At 38.3% G+C, this 23,004-nt stretch overlaps 2 protein-coding genes across 3 annotated transcripts in view; one reads left to right on the top strand and one right to left on the bottom strand.

The window, feature by feature from the left end:
* LOC124165331 overlaps positions 1–6,779 on the top strand; it is a 19,941-nt gene extending 13,162 nt beyond the window's left edge. Inside the window, exon 2 of one of the 2 annotated variants that reach the window (XM_046542688.1) lies at positions 6,003–6,779. In XM_046542688.1, coding sequence (XP_046398644.1) covers positions 6,003–6,629 — 627 coding nt within the window. In that variant the 3' untranslated portion in view covers positions 6,630–6,779. Of the gene's footprint in view, positions 1–5,988 lie in introns of both variants that reach the window. The other variant, XM_046542687.1, reaches the window with a different exon arrangement.
* On the bottom strand, positions 6,738–23,004 carry LOC124165330 (cactin). The gene is made up of 12 exons (XM_046542686.1): positions 22,781–23,004; positions 22,488–22,691; positions 21,014–21,425; positions 19,688–19,862; positions 18,809–18,942; positions 17,550–17,667; positions 16,972–17,148; positions 14,091–14,334; positions 13,356–13,554; positions 8,666–8,820; positions 7,849–7,993; positions 6,738–7,107 (listed from the first exon to the last, which is right to left on the bottom strand). The coding sequence occupies exons 1-12, from the start codon at positions 22,834–22,836 to the stop codon at positions 6,919–6,921; spliced, it is 2,208 nt and encodes a 735-aa protein (XP_046398642.1). The 5' UTR covers positions 22,837–23,004; the 3' UTR covers positions 6,738–6,918.

Below are 23,004 nucleotides of genomic sequence, written 5' to 3'. Positions count from 1 at the left end.
TTGAACCCAGACCCACACAATGGGAAGCCAATACTCTAGGCCTCGTGCAAACTCCATCCCCCTTGTGTCTAAACTTCTAGAAAATAATGGCGTCTTTACAAATATATGTTTATAATTCAGCAAGGATGCAGCTTCTACCATCGCACAAAATATAATCCAAGTCTGACCATAAAAGGTCACGACCTTTTGCCCTATCCTCCCCTCTGAATAGCCTGGTAAGTACACATTCCATTGCGCTGCAGCCAGGAGCTCATGTCTATTCCTCATGTCATAAGCAACCACATGAGCACTTCTTGAGATTCTTCATACAGAGGAATCCAAACCTTTTCTTGCACGTCATGAGGGGAGCACTTGTAGTGCATTGCATGCTGGGACAGACGGGAGATAAGCCTGGGCACAACTAGGTGGTTTCCATTGAGTATGGGCTCTTCCGAAGCCTTGTTTCTTCCCAACCTAGTATGATTCATAAAATTTTTTTCAAAGCTCACTACCTCAGCGGTAAGTTGCATTCTAAATTAATCAATAAGTGAAAGAATATTTGAATATATTACCTAAGCAGTCCACTGCATTTCCCAAGTCAGTACCTGCCCTTTTGGAAATACATATTCAATTCTGTTCAATTGTAATATGACAAATTTCAATTGTATATATGGGAATTCAATTGAATATGAGGAAATTCAATTTGATTTCCGTATATTCAATTGAAATTTGTCACTTTACAATTGAACGGAATTGAATACCGTATTTCTCCGAATATAGTTCCCCCCCCTAATTTTGAGGCTTCAGTTTCGGGAAAAGTTAAAAAAATGCATTTGAATATAGCCCCCCCCGTTGATTTTTACCACAGGCACTTTTGAAAAAAAAGGGGGGACTATATTCAGACATATACAGTATTTCCAATAGGGTGTGCTTAAACTTTTTGTTTTTTCATGCAGGGACATGGCTATAGTCACGATCCACATATGACTTGCTATGCCCCAGCACAAATAACAGTAATCCTGTATATTCAGAATGGAATTCGTCAACCCCAAGTTTTTATGACCACTGCAAGGGCAACTATACACATACAAGGGCACTAATACACACCGTATACAACTATACCACTGCAAGAGAACTACATAATACACACCGTATATGTAAGCACAAAGTATCAAAAGGAAAAGCTTGAGAATAATAACAAATTATTAGGTTACCAAGGAAATAAAACTCTCATTGAAATGGATTTATCCAACAATACAGTAAACCCTTAATTACTTTATGGTATAAATCTTGTAACTTGAAATCCGTTGTACATTGAAGCCGAACTATTTATGGACGAGGAATTAGTGAAGAGGATCAGCTCTATTCATGAAATGCATCTAACAGAGACAATGCATAGGTATAAAATATCATAGATTATTTTCGATGTAAATAATATTGTAAATTCTCTAAATTGGTGACTTTGAAACTTTAAATGAGCGCAAAAATTCAGTGCACATGGTATGTCGAATCCATTATAAAGCATGGGAGTACTGTTCTAAGAATGAGCAATAATTTTCTTTAATAAAGTTATTGTAGGTAGCAAATGATTGACAATTCTTTCAGCGTTTTCAGTTTCTACATACATAAATATGCAACTAGGACGTGGAAATGGTGAGCCCATGGTTTGGACACCAGAACCTGGTCATCTAACAGGTTGGGGTGGCAAATTTTCAGGATGGCAGTTACTCCCAACCCTCCTTGGATACTCACTTCAAATATACTTAAGAGACTTGAAACACATGATACACTAATGACTGAGAGAAATTTCAGTGCAAACGGTGCCCAAATAGACTGAACCACATTTGGAGATTACATCAACTGCTCCCAAATGAGCAATAAATTACCTTTATTAACTCTGTCATCAATGGTGAAATAAGTGCACACTTTGAAATCCTCTCATCAGACCTAAAAAACGGGTCTGTGTGGAGCCAAGACAGGGGACTAGAACTAAAGCCAATTCAGAGTAGCACATTTCTTGAGTAGGACGTTCAATTACCCCCACATAAATGTTTTGGAAGGAGTTATCATAAAAGTATCATATGAAGTAAAACAACTGGCAGTTACAATAATGTCAAACTAGAGGTGAAACTATTGAGAGGGATAGAGGCCCCGAGAACACCAAAAATAAAAATTTCGTATCACAGCAATCCTACTATGTAGATTGAAATACTGTTATTAAATGCTATTTTTTAAATTTTGTCTCTCTAATTTAATCAAATTAGTAGTTTGCTTGCATAATTGATGAGTATTGATAGGCCTTACTTTGACCAGTTATACCTTATTTCCCGGTGTGGTGAACTATTCAACTAATTTTCACGCCTTGTTACACCATTCCTTCAAACCAATTGTGGGGAACACATAGTAGGTACCTGGTATTTTAAGTAGGTACGCAAGTTGAGTTGGTATCCTCTGAGTTGGTATCCTTAGAGAGCAGGTTTTACTTTGGGCAAGATAAAGGAAGCCTGCTGTGGCAAGATTGGGGCTGTATGGAGGCTGAGGAATTGTTATGATGCCACTTTTTGACAGTGCTAAGTAACCATGAAAACTCACTTGCACAAGGATGTTGATGCTGACAGTGCATACTTTGGAGACTGACAGATTCTCCTATCAATATGACTAATTAACTTTAAATGAATTTATTCTCATTACTTAAAATACACAGCCTGCTTAAGAAATATTTGTGATAGAGCCTTGAAGAAGCTAGGATTCATCGAATGTGTCATGGGAAGGTTGAAAAAGTGAAAAAGATTCTACTTCACTCTCATTAGGCCACACCTCGAATATGAAGCCAGAATTTGGGATCCGCCACGCAATGATTCATTCCCAGAGCCCAATAAAATACAAGTAGAAGCCATCCAATACGTCGAAAACTGCTAAAGGCGAATAAAAAGAATATCTCAGCTTTTGCATGGATTAGGCTGAAAGTTTCTGGAGAATCAGAGGCTAATCGATAGGCTTAGATTGCTTGAGGAATTAAGAACAGGCATCTTTCAAAAAAGCTCAAGGAATATAAACTTAAAACCTCAATGTATTTCTAGATCAAGCAGAAACGATAAAATAACAAACACGATGAAGAAGCAGGAGCAATTTCCACAATTTTAAATTTATTGGTACTACCGGTTTCGCTTACAGCATCATCAGTAACGCAAGGGTCAGGTAAGTGAAACCGGTAGTACCAATAAATTTAAAATTGTGGAAATTGCTCCTGCTTCTTCCTTATGTTCCGTTTCCACTCCATCTCGCCTGAAACCAAAGATTACATTTAAAATAACAAAGATGCTTTGCCGAACAGATAGATTTAGGAATTACTTTTTCCACCATTCAATGAAGGAATTTTACCCTTGCACTGTATGAACGTTTCTAAACATGTTGTATGCTGACTGCAGGAAAAACGTTTTCATATAGTTGACCATTGCTCGCCTACTTGCGGCAGTTTCCCAAAATTTTTATTGCTCCCAGGGTAGAGCCCAAGTGTACTTTCCTTCACTGTAGGGATCGCTAACTATCTTCGGCCATCCCTCATGGTAGGAGGTGCCTCCCGTAATTTCCTATCGTACTGCCCACTTCTTATTGTTTCCTTCCCATTGTATACAAGGTTAGTAGCATATATGCCAAGCACACACTGTACATATGGAGCACATTTTGTATTGACAGTAAACTAATTGTGCACAATATTTATATGTTGAATACAACTTCCAAATTTTGTAATTAGTACATAAAATCTACGTACAGTAGACTCCTGATTATCCGGCTGCGGTATATCCGTGCATGATTTTCACTCGATATTTTCCGCGATCTTTATCAAAAAGTAAAATCGGACGCAAAATCACCGGCATTACTGCTAGGATACACCGGGCTTATTATTACAGTTTGAATCCCCTTCGTAAAACAGAAGCGATCGCCCGCTAGCTGCATTCACAGGAGCACCATGCTCCCGTTTTCCAAGCCTCGCAGCGAGCGACCGTGCTCCGTGATCCTGCAGCAGTTGCAACCTGCGTAACTTGTGCGAGAGGCGACTATGTCTCGTGGTGCCTGGCAGTGTAGTTTCCGACGTTGAGCAATGGTTTTGAAGCGTTCGTGCAAACTAATTTTCTGTATCCGTGATCACACAGCCACAGATGTGTGGTTTTCGAAACCAGGCCTTACATTTGGCTTTAATAATACGAATAAAACCATGTTATTGCTGCTAAAAAGATCGTGAACTGGCGAAGAAAGACCTCAATGAGTCTGGAAAGCACGCTCAAATAACAGAATAATTGCATAAATAATAATATGTTGTTTTTTTACGTAAATCAGAAACATTAAAGTGAAAGTTTGGGTTATCTGTGTATTCCGATTATTCGTACCATCTGTCCCCATCATTAGCCCGGATAATCGGGATGTGCTGCGCTTCATACAAATTGTACACAATGCACAATTTTGGTGTACACTTCAATCGCCATATAGAGTTCTATAACCAACATGTTTCAAATTACTATTGAACTACATATACATAGTTGTTATGGACAACTATATGTAGTTCATAGTAATTGTAGAGAACTATACATACTGGTCCTATAATCACTGTGTAAAACTATATGTATATCCACTTTATATATATTGTTACATAATATTTTTTAAATTCAATTTGTATCGTGATTGGATTGAAATAATCGTATTGTGTACAAAATTCAAAAGAAAATGACACCAAACACAGTATATTTTTGACTTTTTTAAGCATGTAAGTAGTTTTCCAGTTAAAAATTAAAAATGGAAGTGGAATGGAAAGTAGCAATTGATTGAGCCTGGAGCCCGGAAAAAATTTCAATTAAGTCGAGTAAAAGTTTAAAGTTACCTGAGAACAATGCTGAGTGGTTTGTTAATGGTTTCCCCCTCTCCGTCTGGCCATCTCCCCTCTTTTCACGCGACCTGCCTTCCTGGTCCCAATTTTTGAAACACCCTGACAGCATGAGCCACATGTGTACCGTGCTCTTCCATGACAGCAAATAGCTTTCCGCAATCAATGTTTTACCTTCATAGGCAGATTTAGGGGGGGGGCGCGTGCCCCCCAATGCGCTTAAAAGATAGATAAGATTTTTAATATGGTTATCATAACGTTTGTTTTATTTTGTGTATTATGGAGCCTCAATCACTTAATTTAATGCACCGTATTTATCTGAATATAGTCCCCCTTTTTTTCCAAAAATGTGCATATGGTAAAAGTGAAGTAGGGACTACGTTCAGACTCATTTTAAAAATTTTTCCCGAAACTGAAGCCTCAAAATTAGGCTGTTTTTGGAGAAACACAGTAAATAATTTTCATACCAAAATAAAGATACAAATATTTTCTGCAGTAATTGTTGTATTTTGATTTTAATCTCAAATATGACAAAACCTGTCAGACCTTTGTGACAGTGACCCTTGTTACCCCTCCTCTCAGAAAATAATCCAGTTTTCCTCCTTATGATTTCAAGCATAGGCATGCGCACCAAATATAACAAAGAATGAGTCCAAATATGATGCATTTCCGACTTAATTTAACTTTGTTAATCATGGTTCGATCACTTATATTTATCGATTTATCAACGAATCACGAGTTCCTATATTAGACCGCACCTAAAAAGGGATGAGAAGTTTTTACTACAACAGCATAATTTTGCAGAAATTAGCATCATTTTATTAATATAATTTCCACTGATGTATCCAATGATGTAAGTAACAAGGATTAACGCAATAATTAGAAAAGTAGGTACTCATCTGGCTAAAACTGGCGTACTCATCCTCATTAGTCAAATGTGAATATGTTAGTGGCATTGAAAGTATTGATTATGGAGAAATAGGTATATTGGTAAAAATGTTGGCAGTGAGAATCAAACATTGAAATTTTGCTTTCCACCCATCCCTTGTAAATAACCATAAATGAGAAACCATAAATACATAGACACAGGAAATAACACATCACTGATGCAAAGCAATGTTACTTTTTAGGATGTCTCCCACAGATGAACCTGCCCCTTCGCAGCTGTGACCAGTCCAACACGCCCCAGCAATGGCCAGGGGAACATTGGGAAAGCACACACAGCTGCCTCTCGAGTGCCGCTGCCCAAGAGCCCGTCTACCCAGATGACATCCCCCTGAGAAACAAACTGCGGAGGAGTTTGAGTGAACCTGGATTAACGAGCTCCACTGTTACCTTGGAATTGGTCCCGCAGTGCCATGAACTACGGGACCTGAGGAACAAGCCATCAGTCGACGAAAGCACGGTGATCAGTGAGCCCTCCTCTTCCGGTTCCCTCAAAGAGTCGAATTTCCAACAGCAAGAGCAAGACTTAATAGGTCCCTGTATGAGCAATATAGAAACAATATGGACAAACAACAGACAAACACATGTAAACGTCGAATCTGGTTTCTATGATGACGAAGAAGTCAACCTGGAAGATTACTACTATGACGACGAAGAGACCAAAAGCCACATATTCCCTTTCCATAAATGCTCGCTACGATTCCATGGACTATTGTTCCTCATTTTGATTTACGCAGCTGGTTACATAGCATATGTTATCGTGTCCCCACCGAGGAAAAGGTGTCAACGGCCACTACCTCCAGTGCCGCCAGTGATTATTCCATGAGGTAGAAGCTGTGTATGATGAAGCACAAAATCTGTTACAAGAAGCCAAACTTTTTTTCTAATATGGCTGAGTCATCAGCAAAACTATGCCAAAAGGATTAGTCCTAGATTGTAACAAAATATTTATTCACAATAAATATAAATCACATTATTCACATGTTTCACTATATCTCGTAGTCAATAAAAAGATTTACCAATAGTTAGACATCATGGATTTCATAAATGTGTCTATTCACGATACATTTAATTGCTTGTAAAGTAAAAAGATACAAATGGGTGATGAACTGCCATTACCTCCTATACCTATATCTCTTGAAATGAAACCAAAGTTGGAATATGTTGTTGTGGAACTGACACCTGAACCCTCTCTTGTATGAGTACTCCCACTCTCGATTAACAATTTTAAAAGCAATATCTTCGTATGGAGGCCCAGCATGAAAGCGTAAGATAGCAAAATCCCTGTTGTCGTGACATGAAGTCTGAAAAGGTAAGAAATGTATGAATAAATATCTTCAAGTTGCCTTCACATTTGAAATTGTAAATACTACAATTGGCACAGGTACTGCATACAATTTAGTTTGGACACAATTAATAAAATTAAACCAGAGCCAAATAAACAAACATCTGAAAAATTTTCTACCTTTGCTCAGTTTTTTCAAATTAAATTTCAATATTAGATGTGTATTTCAAGTTTTATAGACACAGTTTTAATGTATAGTATATTTTTAGCCAGTTTTGAAACAAAAACCAGGTGTATACCAAGATAGAATAACCATTTTTTCAAGATAAATTAGCAAAAAATTACTAAAAAACAATGTATCTATTTTCTAGGCAATGCATATTAAGTTTTTTCCAGAAATTCTGCTATCACTAACATTATATTGTTAGACTAAGAGCTTTTAAATTTAATTCCACAACATTAACAACCTGATTATCCAAAGGTAATTATTCCAATTGAAGCAATTATGACTTAAAAGATGAGTAGGGAAAAAAGAAATGAAATAAATGAAAAAAATCACATAAGGATAATTAAAATTATCACTGAGCTTCAAATGTCCTCAAACTCCCTTTAACCTGAAATGACTTTCAACAGCCAAGTAATTAACAAATTAATCCAGTCCTTCAAAATCTTATGATATGACCATTAAAATAATTTTGAATGAGCAATTTACTTATAAAAATATTTACATTATATACTAAAACAGTGACTTCATACTTACCAAGAAATACTCAGGTGTGGTGTTTTTGTCAATGAGATCAGGATAAAATATGTTGAATTTATAACCTTGAACAATTTTTGGAGGTGGATTGTCCATGTCATAATGGGTCTGATTATATTTATTCCACTCAAATCCTGTATGAACCCTGTTGAAATAAGAAAATTAAATGCATATTTTGTTCAGTTGATGAATGTCAGGCTCTATAACGCACATTATGGAGTACATTTGGGCAACTTGGATAAAACATAACATTACTAAGGATGCAAAATACTTGTACTCTGATATTATCATTACCACTTCACGCAGATCTAGTATAAACCAGAGGAAAGACTAAGGCATAAAGTGAGATGTATATTACAAAGAAAGCTATCCATAAAAGGCTATGACATGATGCAGGGGTCTCCAAAATACGGCCCGCACACTCGTTTCAAGTAGCGCGCGATTCTCGCTCGTTTAACTCTGTGAGATGCCGCTAGGAGCATTGCAGTGCTATACTGCACGTCAAAGTCACCTTCAACTATTCGTAAATAAGAAATACGCCACCGGATACTTCAGTAGACGTTGGTATTGAATACTTCAGTCATCGGCAAATTTGCTATCCAGACCGCGAGGCGATTCGGAACTTGGAATGTGGCCCTCGTGGCCGAGTAAATTGGAGACCCCTGACATGATGCATACTTAAAGCTTTCTGAGGAAAGGAGTAGAAAGCCTCATCAAGTCACAAGCTACATAGCCCATTCGCTAACATATCAAGTTTTCTTGCACAATATCTTCCCCGCCTTTCATACAGAGAATATGTAAGAGAAAAGAGACTTACCTATTGAAATACCGCGGCTTTCTCGGGCGGTACTTATCGGACCAGAGGTAAACCTGGTTGTCAATAGATGCTTCAACGGAGAATTCTGCTTCATCATCAGTCATTCCCTTCCTGGCTTCACGCTGTAGAGCTTGTTCTTCTGCTGCTATCACGTTCTACAAAGGAGAAAGCACCCAAATAATGATGAAAGTGTATGAAATATAATAAATTGGAAGTGACGCTCATTTGCAGGAATGAGCGATTAAATATAGGCTCTGTATTCACAAAAAAGAATCCTGCATCCTCACAAACTAATGCCGTAACTTCTATGTCAGTCACAGAACCGACCAAACATCAGCCATTACACCTACCTATTTAGGACTTCAGGTATCACTTTAACTTTGACTATCACCTTTAATTGAAATGGGATTTCACATAGTTTCCTGTGGCACCCTCGATATATTTATATGAAGAAAATTTCATCACTATTCTTTACATGACATCAATCAGAGGAGTATTTCAAACTATTTACCAAAATAAGATATTTTATAGCAGCAAATGGACTCATTTCAAATGTTGGTTACAATTATAAAGAGAGGCATGACTCAACGGGAGTAGAGAAACAAGATCTTCTCCGCATGTTGCTCAATGGTTCAGACAATATCCACTTAAATGGTGAAATATTATAGCACAGTTAATGCATATTCTTCAAGATGGCATACTCAACACTATTCCCTAAATTATGTACATGGTAACGAAAAGGGATCTAGCATCACAATTATCATGGTGGCAAAAACATCAGTGGATACGTATAAATTGTTGGAAAAAGCAATTATTGAAATTATTAGATGTTATTAATAATTAATTATTTGATATAATAAAGTAGGTTGGCTTGAAAGTGAAAGTCAAGTCATTTTTTGAATATTTTCAGCACCTAGAGAACAAAAGTTTGGCTATCCATTAAAGTGTAATAAAAAAAAAAAAATAATAATAATAATAAACAATTATGTATATCAACCTATACTACTTACTGCATAAATTGCATTTGAAAATACAAAATACTGTTGCAATAATTGCCATCACTTGGGTAAATACCGTTAAAAAATTCATGGTATTACGTCAATCTTGAGAAAACAGATAAGTGCAATTTCACCAGAAATTATTAACATAATGTAAAGAAAACATAGCTCACACCTACTTCTTTTTAAGATATCAAATAATTTCTGCACTAATTGCAGATGAAGTTATGAGGTAAGCCTCAGATGATAGCCATTATTTGAAGATGATAACTGTGTACTTCCTGTCTAAACATTACATATTTTATGTATTGCTTACATTTTACTACGGGCATAATTATTGCGTTGCTTGTAATTCAGATTGCAGTCATTTTTTTTTCTTTCACAAACATCAGGGCAAATGGGGCCATATACAGTGAGTCCTCGTTCTACGTCACGCCGTTTAACGTCATTTCGCGATAACGTCACGAAAAGTTTGAGACCGTCATTCGTTTATCGTGCCTTCGCTTCGCGATAACGTCAAGGCTTTTAAATTTCGCGCGAGAAAAAAACGCGAAGCGGCGGGCGTTGCAGATTGCTCGATTTGTGGGCATTAATACAGTCAGACTAAACGAAGTGTAAAACGGTGTGTTTATTGTTAATTGCGATTTTAGCAAATTTTCTGCAAAATAAATTCTTAGATAGGTGCGCAAGGTTTTACTTGACATAATGGTTTTCAGGAACCTAAAAAGTGATTTCAAGGAATTTTTCCGTGTAGGACTCAAGAGTTTTTGTCGTCACTTTTTTTGCCGTGTTCACAGTAATTTTGGTTCCTGTAACTGCGACGATGCTTCAGCGATGATGATGCCCAGGCGACGCTCGCCCGGGTGACCACCATAGCGAAGCCGAAAAGCAAATGCGGGAAGATACAAAAATGGATAAGGATTTGCGTCAGTGCCGCTATTGTCGTCGATGAAGACAGGAACTCGTATTTATACCGTAGCTTGGCATTCCCATCGTAAAAAATGCCCCAGATATGATACCCTAAAATTTTTTCGCGTAGGAATTGTGAGGTCTAGGAGCCAATATTCACTTTTTACATAGTTTCTTATGGGATATTATGTTTCGATTAACGTCATTTTGTTTATCGTCACATTTTTCAGGAACGGTAAGTGACGTTAAACGAGGACTCACTGTATCATAAAACTTGAGCTTTTTTTGACAATACTAATCAATATCATGCTTTAAATTAGATATTCAAATAGGGCAAAATTATTGCTGTAATGATACTTTTACTAATTCTGCAAGTGATGACAAACAACGATTCTAGCTTTCCAATCTGAGTTACGATGTCAGCAAAGAATGATAAAACTGGGTGGTAGATAAATTTGAGAAATACTTCTCAAGATGTGCACTGCACCACTGAGAATATAATTTTCAGAGTAGAGCATTAAAAGCTATGATGAGCAATAATATAAAATGGATCTCCACATTATTGACTTGCGGCTGAACTTAAACATTCCCATGAATTTCGTCCACAGTCGTACATATTCCATCATTTGTTTTCAATAGAGTGCAGATATGGATTTCATTTTTGTAACCAGGCTTATATTAAAAACATTAAAATGAGTTACAGTTTCATTGGAACTCAGGTTTTCACAGAAATATGAAAAACAATACATTATCTTAAAGAGAAAAATCTCTTTGGAGCTACCCATCACATTCAGCCTCGACCAAAAAGACCCATGAACCTGTGCTTCCAATCAGACATAAGTTAAAAAAATACCTTGATGATTTAACATGTAGGTAGGACCACAATTATTGGTATTTATGGCACGATGCCTTGGCACTGAAGCTTCTACTCACACTTGAGAAATTTTATGATTGTGATATGCCAAATGATGGCAGAGATGGCAATTTTATCAAACATATTGATCAAGGATAGCTGTTTTGAGGCAATTCATTTTATTACCTGGAGACAGACCAAGGTTGAGGAAATTGAAGAAATGAGATACTCAAGAAAAGTCATGCAAATCAGCCCCTTAAGGGGTGAGAAAAATTTCACAAATGCATTACCAGGTAGGACATTTTTTAAATTATTAATAAGATAATAAAGTATAAGATTTAAAGAAAGCTTGTTCAAAAAAATAATGAGATGTCCACAAAGGTCACGAGTAGCTCTTGGACAAGGAAGGCAGCAAATACAGGCGGGAGGATGGAAATCAGTCAATCTTCTATATTACTTCTACTGTATAGATACCTTTTTCTCAACTTATACGCAACCAAACTCCACAAATGAGGAACCAAAATGCACAGAATTTATCAGAGAACATGCGACGGCATATCTTACTTCCTAAATATTGCTATTGTTTCCTAAAATTGGTTTTTAAATAATTAAAAAAACTGTAAATATTCCTGATGTTAACGGCGCACAAACTGATACATTTGTCCATTTGCAACAATATCTCGCATTCTTTGAATAACTTTTATCAAAATGCAGCTGATTCCACATTCAAGTCTCCTGTTGATACATAAGTAGGAGTCATCATGTGCGTTTAACAGAGGATAGTGTAATTACTTCCAATGTTGTGTTTAAAGAGGTCCTCTGACCTCAATTTGTACATGAAAATTCCAATTAAATTTGTACATAAGACCCTGCCTATTTTTCTACATTTTAAAATTAGAAACGCGCCTATCCCTCTGTGGACCTGCATTGAAAAGAGCGCGGGAAGCCCGCTGGGAGCGGGCGCATCACGCTCGTCAAATGTATTTCCCTCTTGGAAAAGGACTGTTTTCCTGGATTGCCACCCCAAGACTGACACACTTATGATTAATCATCAACTTAATCTGATGAATGAGCCCATTACCCAAAGTAATTGTGTTAAAATTTTAGGTCTTCTGGTTTCAGACGACCTTAAATGGACACCACCCATTGAAGCCAACATGAATCAAGTTAGCACTGATATTTTTATGCTTAGAAAGCTGGTTCCATTTCTATCTCTCTCTACCCTCAAACTTATTCACCATGCTAATGTTCATGCTCATATATCTTATGGTATTATGTTCTGGGGAATCTCAAACGATGCAAAAAAATTATTTTCTCTACAGAAGCAGGCATTAAAAGCTATGGTTCAAGTGCCTAGAAGGACTCCTGGTAAACCAATCTTTTTGGACCTAACAATATTAACACTTCCTTCCATTTTTATCTTGAAATGTGCCACTTTTGTTAAAATGCATCCTGAGCATTTTCCAAGGAATCATGAATAGCATGATTACCACACTCGCTCAAAAGGTGACGTTCACCTCATAAGTCACCATCTATCTCTAGCTCTCAAGGGACCTCATCACACTCCATCTATTATTTTCAATAAACTTCCGCCTGAATTTAAATGTCCCTTCCCTATTCAATGTTAAATTATTTAATTTTTTAGCAGGTAAAGCCTATAATGATATTGGCAACTATTTAAATGAATTTATGTCCTTTTATTATTGTAATTTATCTATTCACTTTGATTTTCTTGTGTGATGAGACCATGCAATGTATGTTGCCAGTTCGGTGAATAAAAAATTATTATTATTAAATGAGGATTCATTATAAATAATTACATCTTCAATAAATGAAGTATAGAGAATTCACAACATGTTTTGAATTATGGAAATAATAAGAATTATTATTACAAGATGCAAGTAAAACAAATAACAGTTGTAGTTCTCACCTCTACTCTGCTTCCGGTGCCTTGCACTTGGGCACGCGTGAACGCCAGCCTTTGCATGTCATCTTCCTCAGAAATGACCAATGTGCCAGGCTCCAGCTGAGATGGACCAAGGTACACAGGACTGTACCCACCACTCACAAAATCAGCAAAACTTTCCGAAAGCATGGCATTCGCGACTTGATTTTCATTATACTCAGCCCTGAAATCATAACAAAATCATGCATGAGAACTGTGAGCAAATAAACTAAAGATTAAGTTGTAATCAAGAGAGACTTAATGAAAAAGTAAGAAAAAAATTACACATTGATCAATTTCATGTAACAAAAATTCAGCACATATTTTCAAGAAAAATCTGGAGGATTGTGAATAGGATTGATTTTCAGTTAGCATGTTAACAGGAGGGAGGTTCTACTGGATCCTAAGGATCCACAGGTGCCTCAGGCATGGCTATCCAACGTCACATGAGCCGAAAACTTCTTTGCAATGTTTTCCTCACCATTTCACACATTTTAAGACCACGAATTTTTAAATCAGATCATTTTGAAAAAATAAGCACAGGCCTACTATCACATTTTGGTTGATTTTCGGCAAGTCACGTGCCCTTCCCCCCCCCCCACGAAAAACTTGGGTCTGCCTCTCAGTCACAAGGATATTTGAAATGAACTTTAATACACAATTTTGAATTTATGCTGAATTAAGCAGGAGTGTGGATGATTGCCACCGCAGGACACTTACTCCTCTTCCTCTTCCTTGGCTTCATTTTCGCTTCCCTCGTCTTCGTTGCCACTCTGCTTGCTGGCGTGTGGCGGAGTGGTCCCCTTGGATGTCGACGCTTCCGCACCTCCTCCCTCCGATGCCTCGCCCTCGTCCTCCACATCCTCCTCCTTGATGCAAACGCCTTGCTCTGCCTTCAACACCTCCAACTTGCGACGAAGGTTCTCTTGGTGCCTATCTCGCAGCCGTGCACGTGCCATATGCGCTAAACAAGGAAAACATGATTGATTGAGCAAGTATTTTTCAAAATCCATGTCGAAAGACAGGGAGGTATGGGAGGTAATTTGAAGAAACGCTCAATTGAAAAGTTGCAACTCACATAGCCATAAGTAAACAATACTATTCTACTACCTGAACAGGGTTGATACAATATATTTTGATATAAGTGCAAAAAATTTAAGGAGTTTTGTAAGCTAAGCGAGCATACAAAAAAATGAGCTGAATACGACAGCAGTGACTACCCAACTATGATGACAACAAAAGGTCAGAAAAAATAATATGACGCAGCATGGCTTACGATACACCGTCACAAGTTACGCTACTTAACCCCACTTCAAACATGAAAAGAAAAATTAACAGTGACTACAGGGGGTTATTCTATATTTCCATTTATGAACTCATATGACGTCACAGATTTAGCCATATGTGGGCACTATTAGGCATTTCAATAAGAGACTGCCTAAGGTGTGTGAGTAACGGCTCATTTATAGCGCTCAATTCGGCAGGAACAGTTCATTTCTCTGATGTCATCATTGTTGCCTTGAGCTATGAATGACTCATTTAAAAATTCATTGCCATTTAGAAATACAGAAAAAACCCCTGCGAAAGAAGTTATAAACAATTCGGAAACATGGACAGTGACCTCTGTAGAAATGAGCTGCCCAAAATATGAAGATGCAAGGAGAGTGATGAGAGGGATTTCTGGTGTGACCAATAACATAGAGAGGAAAGTTCAGGGGGACATGGAACTGAGGTAGCTCCTGAATTATCCCCTCACACAGTAACCAAAATACATACATACAGTCCAGCCGCGGGGAGTAGTCCGATGACAGGCAAAAGGAGTAGGGGCAAGGTAGCCCGGTAAGAAAGGGAAATGCCCACCTCACATGTAAACAAAAGGCTTCCCTTAAGAAAGGAACCAGATAGGACGACGAGCATGAAGGACTCAAAGGCAGAAACCTTTGTTTTGGCGATTAGAAGAAAGGGCTTGTTTTGGTGGTTCAGGCTTTTTTCGGTGCTTCATATTGTAATGGTTCAAGCCCCATTACAGTGCATTTCTACTCGGCGCATTTTCTTCCCTACCAGTTTACCCGCTCTTTCCACGACCTTTCCCAAAACCCCACCCCCAGACCATGGCCCGTGGAGGAAGGCGTGGATGAGTAAGAGGGGATGAATGTGTTTTCGCCAATTTTTGTATGGTTGTGTGTGAGTGTGTGTGTGTGTGGGAGGAGGGGAGCTCGGGTTTTTCCTGAGTGAATGGCGTGTTACTCCCCCTTTTTTGTTCATTGTGCGTTACCCCCACCCCAAGTTGAGGGATAATAAAAGGTGGTGCGCAAAAGAGAAGCGAGAGAATTCTTAAGTGACTGTCGGGCAGAGCCTATGCCCGAAATCTGACTGCGACGCACGGCAATAGGAGACAAGGGGCCCAAACATCATTTCAGACTGATTGATCTGGAAGAAGAATCCTCCCCTGTCCGAAGGAGCAAGGACCGGCTGAAGAGGATGCATTACCTCCGTTCCGGATACAGCTTCCTCCAACAAGGGAGAAAGGAGTGCAGTAAATGGAACGAGAGTTTGTTGGATCCAACCTGGTCCAAACTCGGACAACGATAAAGTAAGATTGCAGCTATCCCCCCCCCCCCCCAAAAAGCCCCCTCGTGTCTCCTGCCAAGCCGTGTTAAGACAAACAGTCATGGAACGCACCCGTTACTTAGTGAAAGTGAAATTAATCACCAAGTACAATTAACGTTCGCACCCAAATTTACATTCGTCGGGATGGACCATCATTTACCTCCCCAGTCAAGAAATCATTGAAATTGTGTCATATTTACGTGTTCACGACCGAACTTTATTTTGTTCTTATCATTTGCTATATTGATTTGCATCTCGGAACCAAGTTATATTGTTGCTGTTTTTTTTAAATTTATTTATCATTGATGTTTCATAAGTGGCTTTCACCAATTCATATTTCATTAGCGTATAAGAGGGTTTCTTTTGTTTTTGTCATATGCAACCTTATTTGTGTGAATTATATTTTGTTTAATTGAAAGTGTTTGAGCAAGTGTTTTGTCCTGATTCCTCCACGGGTCACCCCAAGGAAAATATCCTTCGCCCTTCCTTTCGCCCTGTCCGTTTTCCTTCCCGTAAATGCGTGTTGGACGAGTGCATCAGCGCCCGAACGTCACCCATCAGTTTGAATCGGGAACCCCCCACCCGCAATCATCTTCAAAGAAGGGGAATATTTTTTATTTATGTGAATTACGAGAAGTGAGTGGCATAGTTTTGTCCCGTAGGTCCCATGCGGGAGGGATCTTCGCGGATTTGTATATTTATTTTTATTTTTGTGCGACGTCTCCCTGCGGTTCTATTGTGGTATCCGGGCGAGTCGGGGGTGGGATGCCACAATATGCACATGACAACATTTTATGACTAGGCGAGGGTGTGAGGTGCATTTGGGGGACAGTGATTGGCAGCAAACCGTGCTCGCGCAAGGTTCTCCGTCCCTCCTTTTGAACTGTCATCGGACAACTCTAGCAGGCAGGACTGCAGTAACATACTTAAAGAGGTAAAGCTACAACAATTTATATGGAAAGTTAAAATAAACCATAATCAATAAACAAACCTTTAAGTTGAGAAAGAAGAGACTCCCAGTATCCTATGTCAACACCTTCCGGCTTTCCACTGATCTTAGTTTCAATCTGACTCTGGAGAGCTTCCAGCTGGCCGGCAGTTTTCCCTTTAAACACTGATGCCACGTCTTTCGCTACAGATTGATGTATACCCTCTCTCCTACCAACAGCTGTAAAGTAATTTCAAGTAAGACATTGTGAAAGATCAAGTCTCTAGCTTCACTTAAATTGCTTCTTATTACTTATTTCCTTCCTGGATTAGAAATGCCTGTTTTTAACAAGCTATGAATATGTGTGGACGAGATTTAGGTACATGAGATGCAGTTACTGAAAATTAGGCAAACAAGGAAGGCAACTAAACAAATTAACAATGAGATAAGAACCCAAAAAATAGATCAAATGCAACCAATACAGAAAATGACACAACTCAATTTTCTGGAAGTTAATGGTCAAATTTTATAATTAAGAGGATTAACAACAGTGGCACTATAATCATTTATGTTACTTTGTGCTTTGTAGTGTTTATGGCAGAGTTAAAGAAACGTCAAAATAAATAAAAAAAAGCACTAACCTGCTTCGTATTCACTTTGTTTCTCCAATTTTCTCAGCTTGTGAAGCTCATCTTCCACAATCACAGTGATATCATTCCAATAATCAAGGTTCTTTCCCCTCTCCAGTTCTTTGTACACCTGTAATTGCACACCAATAAGACTTTTAAAAATGGATGGCATGTAAAATATGCTACACAAATTTTCTACAACATTTCAGTAAAACAGAAACATGTCTCCAACTGCAACACACACATAATCAAGATTAACAATGCAGCCTCTGAATTATAAGGTATAAAATTAAGAAACTAAAAACACCATAAGAGACATAAAACACCTAAAGAGAATGTACTTTCACAGAAAATGTCCTAAATGAAAAGGCAAAGCCAAAGCTCAACCTTGACATTCAGCCTGCTACTAAAAATTTTTCGTAGAGGTTTTCTCCAGAGCCATAACCTATTCGATACCTCCACTGCAAAACTGCTCAAAAATTGCCCACCGAATCAAATCCGCTCATCTAAGAGCCCAGCAATAAGAATCCGCTCAGCTGGCAGAAGCCGGAGCATAAACGCTCTTATTCGAGTGCCCAAGCTTTGGAGGTGAGCGTTTGTGCACCGGCTACTGCCAGCTGAGCGCATTCGTATTGTTGGGCTCCTAGATGAGCGGATTTGATTCAGTGGGTAATTTTTGAGTGCTTTTGCAGTAGAGGTATCGTGTTGCTATCTTCAAAAGTAAAGAGCAAGGCCTTTTTAATGGTCCTCTCTCATGCTGAAAAGTGTATGCTTTATTAATGTGCATTATTGTGTGGAGGAGAACAACCCATAGAATCATTTCTGGGATTTCTGACTTGCATGACCAACTCCTGCTCTACTGAGTTCAGGTGAAATCCACGCTCCAACAAAAGAAAACAATTCAGAGACCACCATAATCTATGGGTGAGCAGAGAAGCCTAGTGCAATGCAGGCCTAAAAGATTGCTTCAACCCTCTCTAGTCTGAACACTTTCCCTTTTCTAGTCTTGTGTTCATATTCTTTGTGACCCCGCCTGTTTTGCTACTCAGCCGCATTGCCATGCGTTGTTATGGAAATGACCTCATCATGATTTTTTAAATTCCAAGATATTGATATAGCTACACAGCAATGACAACTTGTGGATTTTAAGTGGTACTTGACATGTACGTCCTCCAGGAAAGATGGGCCTTTAGCAATTTACCACTCTTATCAAGGGGTCCCCTCGTTACCTCAGGGGTAAATAGGCTAAGGTGGAGGGAAGTGGTACTGACCTTTATGTCTTCTATTAAATCTTCCAAGTCCTTAATCGTTAGGCCATTTAAATATGTGTATGGCTCATGCATTTCTACAGCATCAACCTCTTCCTCAGCACTGATGTATTTTGCCAGCAGATCAATAGGCTTGGCTGAAATTGAAAGGAATACATGAAGACTAGTAATGAAGTAGACAGTTTACATCATCATGCATATACATTTCAGTTAATACATTCAGCGTGGAGCACGTCAATTGACGTGGCCCCATCCAAGCCGAGATACGGAGCGCGTCAATTGACATGCTCTGCCAGTCGGGGCCTTTCTCCGGCTCCGTACATGACTAATATCCACTTCTGAGTCTTCCGATTGTGTGCATGGCCAACAGCAAGCTTCCCTCTTTCGACCCGTGTGTGCTGTTTGTAAATCGCAGTATTTGAACTAAAGTGATGGCGTGAAAACCACTCTCTATTTTTCTTTCTTATTTTATTGGCCGATTCTGACAACGTTCATGAAAAGCGGGACCGCATTGAGTGTGTTATGAGCCTTAATTATAGATTATCCTCCATGAAATTTGGATTGATCTGCAATGCCAGTGGTGACTTTCAATAACCCATACTAAATGGCAGTGAGTGAAAACACATCAAAAGTCTCACTAGAGAATCCTTTATTGAAATATTTGTGAATGGAGGAGGATATTCACAATTTGTTTCTAGTGCATAAAAAATCCCATATCTTAGCATAAGTATTGGCAAAATACTTCTCATATTTGGCCCATTAAAATGCATTATTGTCCCAAGTACCTGGCCACCCATAAGAAATAGTGGCCTAAATAACTGGAATCTACAGTATTTATTTATTCTTGTACAGTATATCACATCTACTTCTCCATGTACTGACCTCGGCCGTCCTGGATTCGAATTCTTGATCGTAGCCTTGCCTGCTCCAAATGAAACTGATCCTCCTGTCTCTCCCATTCCTCAAACTGGGCCGCTTCCTTCTCTCTCTGCATGAGTGCCATCTCCTCTTCTCGTTGCTGCCTTTCCTGTTCTCGCTCCTGACGTCTCTTTTTCACCTGCAATCATGATTATAAATCGTAACGGAACACAAACAGTGATCATGGATAGCAAAATTCTTGGAAACCTATTTGCGTTTCCCACCAGTTTAATGATGACGTGGTCCCAACATTTTGGAAACTGAGATGGTTTCCATCTTCCTGTCAGTCATTTCCCAAAAAGTCGGAGGCCATGCCACCCTAGACCCAATGGGAAACCTGAGTAGCCTTCCCTGATGTTTTACACCAGGAAAACGACAGACTTCTGGAATCCCAATATTTATTATCCCACTTATCAACGATGGTTTATCCAAAAAAATACTCACCATATTATATTTAGTAACTAATGAAAATATGGAGGTATCCAAGGTTGATGACCCCCACATTATATGGCTTGGTGCCTTCTTGGCAAAAGTTAGGTTAAAAATTTGAAAATTTTAGCATTTAAGGATTAAGCTTCCATTAATGTCAATGGAACCTAGTCCGCAAACGTAGCGTGGCACAGTCCATGTGAAACGTTCATAGCAAATCAAGAATGGAAGTTTCAACAGATGAACAAATACGGAGAATTCCTACAAGGTTGAGATAATATTTCATTCCAATCATAGACAGACACCAGACCATACACAACTTGCGGTATCTTGATTAAAATTCATGTCAAGGCAAATGATTTTTTTGCAGCAGAAGTTTTGCTCTTACAACAGAGACAATCACTCTTTCAATAGCTTATAAATACAGCACTAAATTGTTAGCTGTTAGTAAAATCACACCTATGCATAAAAAAATTAGGTACATGATGGATAATGATTCTAAAGGCCTGTTTACACGGTACATTAACATGCAAGGGTTAATGCCTAAATGCATGAACGCGAGAATGAATGCCAAAATGCACCGTGTAACCACCCAACTTGTACGAATGCATGCACAGAAAATAGAACCTGCTCTAATTTGGTTCATGCATTCGTACATGTTCTGTTCCGGTCCACAAAAATCATTCACGCAAACGTACATTAACTCGTACGTGTTAATTTATCGTGTAAACAGGCCTTAAGGCATGCAACACATGCATGCTGGATGTAACTGAGCCGTATCGCTCACAGACCTTCAAGTTAACATCAACCTGTAAAAGAAAATTCTATATATAGATATAATAAATCACAAATTACTCATACCTTTTCAAGCTCTTTTCTATTTTCTTCCTGTTTTTGCCTATTCCTAACTTCGATTTCCTCCCTGCTCACACCAGTTAAGCCTTCTTTATCCAATTTTTTCTTCCAGACAAATGTGGCCAGCAGGTTGGCATCACCAAATGGATTGTCAGTGTTTGTGTAATGGAGGTAATCATTGTCCCAACCCATCCTCTCTTTCCTCTTGCGTTCTTTAGCTTCTTTCTTCTGCAAACGCCTCAGTCTTTTCTCCTCAGGAGTCTCCGTAGCTTTCAGCAGTTCCTTATGCCTTTTTCTTTCTTCTATACGGGCTAGTCTCTCCTCTTTCAACTTCTGCAACAGCTTGAGTGACTTGGATGATGAAGCTGAATCACTTGAGCTTTCATCGGAAGAGGTAGACGAATCAGAGGATGAGCTACTGCAAGAGAAAAAAGGAATTATTAGGGCGATTGCAATTATGTATCTGAATTCATAAAATTAATATAAAAATTATGATAAAGTTTTTATTCTACTGAGAACTAAACACAGTTATTGTCAAAGAAAAAATGGTAAAGGATTGACTGAATGCATTTCCATCCAGGTAAAGAGTATTCTACTCTCCCAACCAAGTTATAATTGCATGGAAAAGTGAACACCATTCAACAACAGTTATATTTCGTTTTATGCACAGGCCCTTCTCTCTCGAGAAAAACAATGGATAATTTAAAATCAGTTTACTTCCAAAATGATCACTCTCGAATATACAATAAGGATTTGCCTTCTGAGGAATCTTTTACCACAAAAATCTTAACCTATATTCCTTACATAGAAAAGGCTATTGAAAAACGAGTTCCAGAAAAAATCCATAAGTGATTTATGAAACAATTAAAATGTATGCCAAAAGTTTCCATCCACATACTAGAACCTGCTTCACGTTCAACGCAGGGAAGACTTAAGAAAAATAACTCGTACAATCATATCCAAAGCAACAGAAAACGGTTTAATTTTTGGGGTTGATTTGGCATTAAAAGGCTAAAATGATAAATGCAATGAACCTAAAGGGTTAGAGTAATTTATTAATTTTTAGTGTTTTTCCGTTCTGCTAGAACTGAAGAACTAGAAAGAAAAACATGATGTAAACAGTATCAGGAGAGCAGGAATTCTTAATGAAGACAAGAATAGCAACGACAGCATAGAGTGACACGAAAGAGAAATAAATACGCGCTTATCAAAATTGTTGACCTGACATACCTACCGAGAGAACTTAAGAGAAGGAAATGTAAAGAAAGGAAAAGGATAAATAAGGCCTTGTTTGCAAGCAAGACTCGTTGAGGGCATATGATAAAAAGAGAGGAAGGAGAAGAGAAAGGCATGGAATAATTTCGGGTGTGTTGGGAAGAAGATTTAATAGTTCGAGAAAATTAACTGGATACGAAACTTTTCAATAACCTTGATGATGATAGTTGTCAACAACACATCTTTTTATAGACTTTACACTAACCTTTTTCTGCGTTTTCTTTTAGATTTATGCTTAGAAGATTTCTCTTTCTCCTTTTTCGGTTTCCTAGATTTCTTCCGAGACGTAGATCTAGACCTAGATTTACTTCTTTTCCTGCGATCCTCTACCGGACTGTGCTTATTTCTAGGACGACTACTTGTCTTACCATAATAAGAATCGCCATCTCGATAGTCGTCGTCATACGATCTGAAGGGAAAATGAAAATTAAAATTTGGATACAGGAATTAAAAATTATAAACTGAAATGACTAACTTAAATACCTGAAAATCACTTACTTGGAGTAGGTACGAGCCCCACGTCTAGAAGGAGACCTTGACCGCCTAAGACTCATGGCTCAGCCGCACGTTTTCCCTACGTTAAAGAGTTCATTTACCACCTAGTCCACCAAGAGTAATCCCTGTCCAAAGGCAAAATTCGAATGATTATTGTATTTCGAGGAAATATAACCAATGCACGGATGGAACCATGTTTTGATACCAGTTCCGCTTGTTGTTTGCAA

The sequence above is a fragment of the Ischnura elegans genome, chromosome 9 (assembly GCF_921293095.1).
Source record: "Ischnura elegans chromosome 9, ioIscEleg1.1, whole genome shotgun sequence".
NCBI classification, from domain to species: Eukaryota; Metazoa; Arthropoda; class Insecta; order Odonata; family Coenagrionidae; genus Ischnura; species Ischnura elegans.
Note: the sequence above shows the minus strand (reverse complement) of the source record. Positions and strands in the feature narration are given on the sequence as shown.

Coding starts and splice junctions, on each gene's coding strand:
- LOC124165330 (XM_046542686.1), bottom strand. CDS start 22,836: ATGAGTCTTAGGCGGTCAAGGTCTCCTTCTAGACGTGGGGCTCGTACC. Junction 19,863..21,013: donor ATAGAAAAGAGCTTGAAAAG/GTATGAGTAATT, acceptor TCATGATTGCAG/GTGAAAAAGAGACGTCAGGA. Junction 17,149..17,549: donor ACAAAGTGAATACGAAGCAG/GTTAGTGCTTTT, acceptor ATTACTTTACAG/CTGTTGGTAGGAGAGAGGGT.